The sequence below is a fragment of the Malurus melanocephalus genome, unplaced genomic scaffold (assembly GCF_030028575.1).
Source record: "Malurus melanocephalus ecotype Western Australia unplaced genomic scaffold, MMel_1.1 scaffold_219, whole genome shotgun sequence".
Classification (NCBI taxonomy): domain Eukaryota; kingdom Metazoa; phylum Chordata; class Aves; order Passeriformes; family Maluridae; genus Malurus; species Malurus melanocephalus.
The window spans coordinates 744,464-752,324 of NW_026623451.1; the positions used below are offsets into that span (position 1 = coordinate 744,464).

At 60.4% G+C, this 7,861-nt stretch overlaps 1 protein-coding gene across 1 annotated transcript in view; it reads right to left on the reverse strand.

Annotated features, from left to right (window-relative positions):
- Positions 1–2,852: 2,852 nt before the first annotated feature.
- LHX5 (LIM homeobox 5) overlaps positions 2,853–7,861 on the reverse strand; it is a 20,581-nt gene continuing 15,572 nt past the window's right edge. Inside the window, exons 2-5 of the mRNA XM_057374233.1 lie at positions 6,938–7,161; positions 5,435–5,712; positions 4,188–4,353; positions 2,853–3,220 (exon numbers count right to left, since the gene is read on the reverse strand). Coding sequence (XP_057230216.1) covers positions 2,853–3,220; positions 4,188–4,353; positions 5,435–5,712; positions 6,938–7,161 — 1,036 coding nt within the window. The remainder of the gene's footprint in view (positions 3,221–4,187; positions 4,354–5,434; positions 5,713–6,937; positions 7,162–7,861) is intronic.

Genomic DNA, 7,861 nt, shown 5'->3' on the forward strand with positions numbered 1-7,861 from the left:
AAAAAAAAAAAAAAGGTCGGGGAAAAAAATAGAAAAGAATAGCATTGGTATTTGCCCAACAGCTTTTAAAAAGGAATTTATTTCTGGGATTCTGCTCGGGGAAGGCCGGGGGACTCAGAAGCTCTCTGTGGTGTTTCCTCAGCACAATCCCATGGAAGGATCATAACATGGGCATGACTGTGGGGTTTGGGGTGACTCCCGGAGCACCCCAACAGGGAGCTTTCCCCCCTCCTTGCCCTGATGAGGGCTTTGGGTGTCCCTGGCAGGGATGTGGGGGTGCGGGGTGTCTGGGGGTGGGCTGTTGGGGAGTCACCCATGGTCACCCTGCAGAGGGTGACAGGCAGGAATCCTGAGTGTTGGTGCCCTCTTGGGACCTCTGGGGRGACCGGGACCCCGAATTTGGCTCTTACACCCCGCTCAGAGCTACAGGGCCCGGCCACTAAAGCTCCTCTGTGCCAGGGGATCATCCCTGCTCCCACTGAGCCCCATCCTCCCTCGAGTCTCCAGCCCGGGAGGTGCCAGCTTGGAGCACCACCCTCAATTCCCTCCGGGTCTCAGAGTGGAGAGGTGCTCCAGCAGCTTCAAAACAACCCTCAGGTCTGTTCCTTGAGCTTTGAAATAATAACGATGATAATAATAATAATAATAATAATAATAATAATAATAATAATATCAGCCGGTGTTCACCCGGTGGCTGATCTTGTGTTGTTTTATATTCCTCAAAAGGGTGCCGGGAGTGGGTCATTTGCCAACACATCGCCCTGCCCCTATAAAAAGTCCCCTTTATCTGCTACCACCTGGTAGACAGCCTGGCAGTGCTGGGTTGCGCTCCTGCCTCAGTTTCCCCACCCGTGGAAAGGTGCATTTTTTGGTGTGTTTGGGGAGATCAGTGCCTGTGCTGGCCCCGGCTCCCTCGGGGGTCGGCCTGGCTCGTTGGCCACCCCGTTATTAATGCCAGTAATGGTATAGGAAGGATAAATTCCACCACTTGGCTGAACAGAGAAAATATGCAGAGAAGTGGCTGGCTTTCCATAAATCATCGCTGCTCCGTGCTACAACCGAGCCAGGACTTAAAATTCAGGTCAGGAGAGAGGGACTCTCGTAAGCCAGCAAGGGAAGGTAATTTATTCTGTTTATATCGTTTTACTGCAAGACAAGGAGCGGGTTGGGGTGGGGTGTTGGGGGGGAAAACTCTGCCATGATTTTGCATTTTAAATATTAGTTCAGAGCTGCAGCCTGCCCGGGACTTTTTATTTTTGTGTYTCAGAGAGCAAGGAACAAAAAGCAGGAGAGAGGAGGGGAGTGAGTTGGGGTGCCCCCGCTCCTGCCGCCAGTATTCCCAGGGAGAATGGGGGAAAAGCTGCTGAGGGCAGTGATGAACCCCCCCCCTTGGGGTGATCCCCCTCTAGCTGCCCTCAGGGCTGCCCTGGGCGGGTCGTGGTGCCCCCCAGGAGAAGGGAATTGGGCWTTGTGCTGTCTGCTGCGGGCAAGGGTGGGGAGGTGGGCGATGTGCCCCTTCCCAGTGCCAGAGAGTGCGGGATGGGGAATATGGGCAGGACGGGGGTGCAGCATCACCTGGTACAGGTGAACATCGCTCACCCGGGGCAGGGGTGGGGGCTGCTCCCCCAGACCCCAGGCRGGGCTGGGGTGACGGCGGGGGAGCCCGGCCAGCATCTTTCGTGGTCTTGCGTTAAAACAAATTAAAATAAAATAAAATGAAAGGGACCAGGTGACCGAACAGTAGGTAACTAAAAGGTTTTTTATTCACATTGAACAACAAGAGCCATTCACACTAACAGCCTCYGCAAGAGGCAGCGGGGACAGGAAACCCACGACGCTTTCAGAAAACAACTTTTTTTCTTTCCTTTTCCATTCTCCTTCCTTTTATTTGCCCCCCCTCTCTCTATCCTCTCACCCCCCTCCCCGGTGCCATCCCCTCCCTGCCTTCAAAATAGAAAAATTCGGAGCCTCCGATGACTAAAGTACAATAAATAATCAGTAAACACAAAAACATACTTTATTTGTTTCTCCTTTATACAAAATAAAGAAACTAGAAGCAAAAACTATAATACATCCTCAAATTGGCGGAGCCTCTGGGAATCGTTGGGGTGGGACTCGGCGTGGAGGCTCGGGTGAAATTTCAGCTGTGGTGGTTGGGTTGGATTAGTTCTGGGGTTTATTGTTTGTTTGGGTTTTTGTTTTTTGTTGTTGTTGTTGTTGCGTTTTTCCTGTTTCTGCCTCTTTCTGGTGCCTTTCCCACCACGTGGGAGCCCAATCTCAGCCAGTCAGGGGGGCAGCTCCTGGTCTGACCCCCGCGCAGCCCCCTCCTCCTCCCCATCGCCAAAAACCGGCTCCGAACCCACCTTCTCCTCGCGGGTAAAACGGGAACAATAAAAATAAGGGCAAGGAGGAGCCGGGGGGGGATTTTATTCCTGCTATTCCCCATCCCCCCCCCCCCCTTCCTGTGTAGGGGATAATTAAAAAGGATGCTAATTAGCAGGGGGCAGCCCTGCCCCAGCCCCCTCCCCCGGAGCCGCCGGGGCGGTGGGACCTGTGTCCAGGCGAGTTCAGCTTTGGTCCGAGAGGCGCTGGTCCCGATTCCGGCGGGGTCTTCAGGGCTGGGCACCTTTCCTTGTGCCCCCCAAGTGTCGGGGGGGAAGGCGCCGGGAGGGGGGAGGTAGCGGGGTGACCCCAATGTCCCGGGAGGGGGGCGGTGATGGGGACGATGGGCGGGATGCCGGGGTGCGTTTTGGCATCGGGCTGCGGGGACGAGGGAGGGGACACGCGTGGGCTGGGAGGGGACGAGGGGGKGTTTCCCCCTGCACACACGCACACGCGTGCCCACGCCGGGCCTACCACACCGCCGCCTCGCTGAGCTCCGGGTTGGGGTGCGACAGAGCCCCGCTGTAGCCGCTATTGCTGGACATGGAGAAGGGCGGGCTGGGCCCCCCGCTGAACACCTCCCCCGGGATGGGGTGCAGCGAGCCCGTCATCCCCGGCTCGGGGCTGGGGGTGTCGGGGTGCGAGATCATATCCGTGTACCTTTGGTTTTCTGAGGAGTGGTGTCCGCTTAGGGGGGGCTCCAAGGGTCCCAGGGGTGTGGAGCCGGGTCCTGAGTTCTGAAGGTAGCTGGAGTCGGCCGGGGACTGGGCTTGGGAGGGCGGCCCGTGGGGGAAAAAGTCATARTTGCCTCCCGGCCCGTAGTAGTCACCTTGGTAATCTGTGGGGAGAGGGGAAAAAAAAAGGATGGATCTGGTTTCCTGGGGGTAAAAACCTCCGGAAATCCCGCTGCACCCCAAACCAGCCCTGCGCTGTCCCCTCCAACACTCTCAAAGGGATGTGGGGCCCAAAGGGTGTCCGAGAGAATTAAACCCGTCCGAAGGGCTGCACTGCCCATCACCCTCCCTCCGCTCAGCCCGGAGTGAGGAATCCGGGGCTGGGAGAGCGGAGGCGGCCGGGAAAATGGGCTCAATTTAGTGCGTAATTATAAAAATTAAGGAAAAAATAATTTAATAATAAAAATTAAGGGGGAAAATTATATATGTAGATATATATGTAAAAGGGGAATGGGGAAAAGACAGGTGTAAAATGAATGGGGAAAAACAAGTATATATTGGGAAAAGATATATACATAATGGGAAAATATAAAAAATATATATAAGGGGGAATTATATATGATAGAAAAAATACACAAATATAAATATGTATAAAGTGGAGAGGAATATATATAATGGGAAAATTATGTATGTGTTTAAGCAGCTTGGAAGGGATCTGGAAACCAACTGCAGGGCCACAAGGGGTGCCTGGAAAGCCCCTGGTCAGATGGGAGGCTTTGAAAATGCAGCATTTGGGGGGGGGCGCGGGGCCGCCCCGCTGCGCCCATCCCGTCCCGTCGGGGCGGCGGGGGGGCGGCCGGGCCGCACTGACCTTCCATATGCTGCGGGCCCGGGAGGTAATTGGAACAAATGCGGCCTGAAAGGGGGACAAAAGCCCCGCAGCTGGGGCTTTGTTCGCGGGAGAGGGGCCCCGCAATGCCGGGGGGGCGTGGGGGTGCGTGGACCTGGCTCTGCGTGTGCGCKGCTGCGGGCACGCGTGTGTGCAAGGGCGGGGGGAAAGGGAAAGGCCGTGGGGAAACGGGATATGAGGAACAAAGGAGAAGAGCGGGGACAGGGCCGGCGGTCCCTCACCTCCGTAGTAGGTGTAGGGCGTGGAGCCGAGCATCTCGGACTCGTCGAGGCGGCCGCCGAGGGGCCGCATCCTGCGGGGGCTGCGGAAGAACGCGTGCCGGCGGGCGCCCAGCGCGCTCAGCTGCTTCATCCGCCGCTCCTTCGACCGACGGTTCTGGAACCACACCTGTGGCCGGGCTGGTGTCAGTGCCCACCGCGRATGGGCGAGCTGACCACTCTGGGTCAGCGACATCCCACCCCCCAAAGTCTGGGCAGGGGAAGGGTTGGAAATCTCGCACCCGCCTGGGTGTTTTTTAATGACACCCACCCCCCGTTCCTGCTGCTGATGCCTCAAAAGCTGCGTGGGGACACCGCWCCCTACAAATAATCAGGTTAATTAAAATCCTGCCCCTCCTTCCCCCAACTGCATCTCCACATGCRCATCCTCGGGCTCTCAGTCCCTGCCGCTGGAAAATACGGGAGGGGGAAATTTCCCCTATGGATAGGGGCAGGAAAGGAGGACAAGCGGGGAGGAAGAAGGGGATGGGACTCTGGATGATGGCAGAAGCAGGCAGAAAGCGGGGAACGGGGGGATGAGCACCTGCGGCAGCAGGCAGGTACTCAGAACAGCCGGCGGTGAGGATGGGAATAAAAGGGAAAGGGGAGACGCGGCCGCCTCTCCACGGGCATTGCCTCATCCGAACCGCACGCCTCAGCAGYCTGGCGGGGCGTCTGGATTATTGTCTCACTCCCCCAGGGATGGGGCAGCGCAGGGGGACGAGCGCAGCGCTCTCCTGCGGGACTTGTGCTCCCAGGAGCCGGGAATCGCAGCCCCGCTAGCGGCAAAGCCGGAGAGTCCTCTCCTATTAATGCCTCTATTAAAGCCCATTAATCCCTACATTTCCGCAGGGATTTTCTTCACGGGGGCGGTGCGGTGAGGAAGTGCCGGCTGCCTGCAGAGCGCCATGGACGCTCCTCGCTTCCACAAAGCYGGAGCATCCATCTCCTGGCGCGCCSGGAATCCTGCCCGGCCCCGCGGAAAGCCGGGCTGGCTCGCGTTTTGGGAATGGTTTTCATCCCTTCCCGTGGGGCGGGGGATCCCCGCTCACCCACCGCTGGCAGGGGACAAATGGGGTTCGCCTGTCCCCATTCCTTTAGGGACCAACCTCGTTGTCCCAAGCCCTTCCCGGCACCTGGGGGAGACGCTCGCAGCCTTGAACTACCCGGGAACCCTTCTCCTCCCTCGCGGAGGGCCGGGGCTGTCTTACCTGGATGACTCTCATGTTGAGGCCGGTCTCCTGGGCCAGCTGCTCTCGGATGTGGCGRGTGGGTTTGGGGGTGGCGGCGAAGGCAGCTTTGAGGGTCTCCAGCTGCTTGGCTTTAATGGTGGTGCGGGGTCCCCTCCGCTTGGTGCCCGAGTTCTGCTCCTCGTTCTCGTTGTTGGTGGTCTCCTTGTCCGAGGAGGTGGAGTTGTCCGTCTCCTTGGTGTCGTCCTGCATGGGGTCCTGGAGATCCGGGGACAAACTCCTGTCTGTACATGAGGACACTGTAAAGGAGACCCAGAGAGGAAAGGGAGGGGGTGGATGACTTAGGGGAGAGATCGGCCCCCCTCTCCTCTGCCCTCCCTGCTCCACCCGGCCCGGCTGCTTCCAGGAAAAGGGTTGGGGGGTGCCGGAGAGCAGCAAGGGGTGCAGGCGGTCTCTGCCCCGCTGGTTCCCCCAAAGCATCGCTCCCCAACACCGCGCGGAGCTCCAGGCGAGCTCCAGCCCTGTGCACCGCATCGCGCCGGCGGGGGCGAGCTGGGGAGGGGGTGACCCCCCGGGCCCCCGCGGCCCCCGGCGCTCCCCCTGTCCCCCCGTTCCGTGCCGGGAAGCGGGATGCGCCTCTGGGAAGAATGCAGGCGGTCCCTGCCGGGCTTTGGGCGGTCCCCGGTCGCTGGCTGGAGCCTGGCTGACCCCCCCGCCCCCAGGCACCGCTTGCCCCCCCGGGGGACCCTGCAGCCAGCACCCCCCCAAGGCCAAGCTCTACTCGCCTCGCTCACAGCAGCGGCCCCACTGACTGGCGTGGCAGGATCCGGCCCCGGGTGCTGGACGGAGAGAGAGCCCACGGAAGGGGGTGAGCAGGGGCGCCCGGCACGGCTGGGACAGCAGGAGGGGGCCTGGCCCTGCTCTCCTGACGCAGAGACAGCTTCCAAGGAAGTCAAATGGGAGCTTTGCCTCTGGGTGAAAGGAGGCGAAGGATCAGGCCCGCGGCGCGGGGGGACCGGGCACACTCGCAGGGGGGGCTCCGGGAGTGAGGGGCTCCCGAGGCAGCCCCGGGGGGATCTCGGTGCCCCCGCCCCGCGTCCCCGCTGCYGTAGGGGCCGTGAGCGGGGCGGGAGCCAAGGCTGGAGGGGACAGCTCATCCCACGCGTGTCCGCGTCCCACGTGGGGGTGTCACAGAGGCTGCCGCCCGTTTCGAAACCTTTCACCCCAAATCCCTCCCTCTCTCGGCGGATCAAYTGGCTGCGGGGTGCAGCCCCTCATCCCGCAAATCCAAACCTCCTTCCCGCCGGGAGGCATCTCCACCGGGAGGTACCGGCAGTTCGGGGTTTGTGCCCGGCTCTCTCGGCTCCTGCCGGTGCCGTTGGCGGGGATTACCGGCGGGATCGGGCCGGCCGCGGGGTGCAGCCCCTCACCCCACAAATCCAAACCTCTTTTCCCGGCCGGGAGGCGCCGCCGGGAGGAACCGACAGCCGGGACGCAGCGGTGGGCGGGCTGAGCCGCTCGTACCTGAGTTGAGGCTGCCTTCCTTCAAACTGGGAGAGTTCAAATAATCCTCTTTGCAAACAAATTTGTTTTCGTCGATGATATAGAGTTCCTCGCCCGTGGAGAGCTGCTTGTTGCAGACCATGCAGGTGAAACAGTTCAGGTGAAAGACTTTATTCCGGGCTTTCCGGACSAGGTCGCTGGGGGAGATCCCTTGGGAGCAGCCGGCGCATTTGGTACCAAACCTCCTGGGAAGGGGGAGAAAAGCGAGAGCTGGAGCGCCGGCGGCGAGGGGCTGCGGCGGGGGGCTGCGTGTGCGCKGTGCCGAACCCCCCTCCTCAAATCCCACCGCGGCAGCTGATGCTCCAGCATCTCCCGACGGAAGATTTGGGGGAGCAGGCGATTCGCACCTTAGGGAGGATGAGGAGAGCCTTCATCCCCGCGCAGCCCYGGCGCTGGGCTGCGGGCAGAGCGCGGCTTTGGGGTGTCCCCACCCGCGGGGGACACGCAGGAGCAGCCGCGCCCGGATTTGGCCCCAGAAGGGACGGGAGGGAGGGGAAGGCGCCGGGGGTTCCCCTCCGCGCTCCGCGGGGCTGCATTTCGTTGTCTGCCGGGAGGGGAATGGGGGGCTCCGGGCTGAAAATCCCGGGGAGAAAACGGGGGTGGTCACAGCCAGAGAGGTGGAAAAAGGGAGCGGCGGGTGCGGGGATCAGAACAACGGGCGGAGGAGGAGGAGGGGGCTGCGCTCCCCGAAACACCCCGGGGTCCCAAGCCCGGTGTCCGGTCCCCAGCCCGTCCYGCTCTCCCGAGGGGGAATTTTTCCAGATCGGGAAGAGTGCTTTGTAAATCTCCGGTTTTCCTTTCCTTCCCAAAGCGGGTCTGGGTTTAGGTGCGTGTTCGTGTTTTTTCCCCCAAGAGATTTTTTTTTTTTTTTTTTCTTTTAAAAAG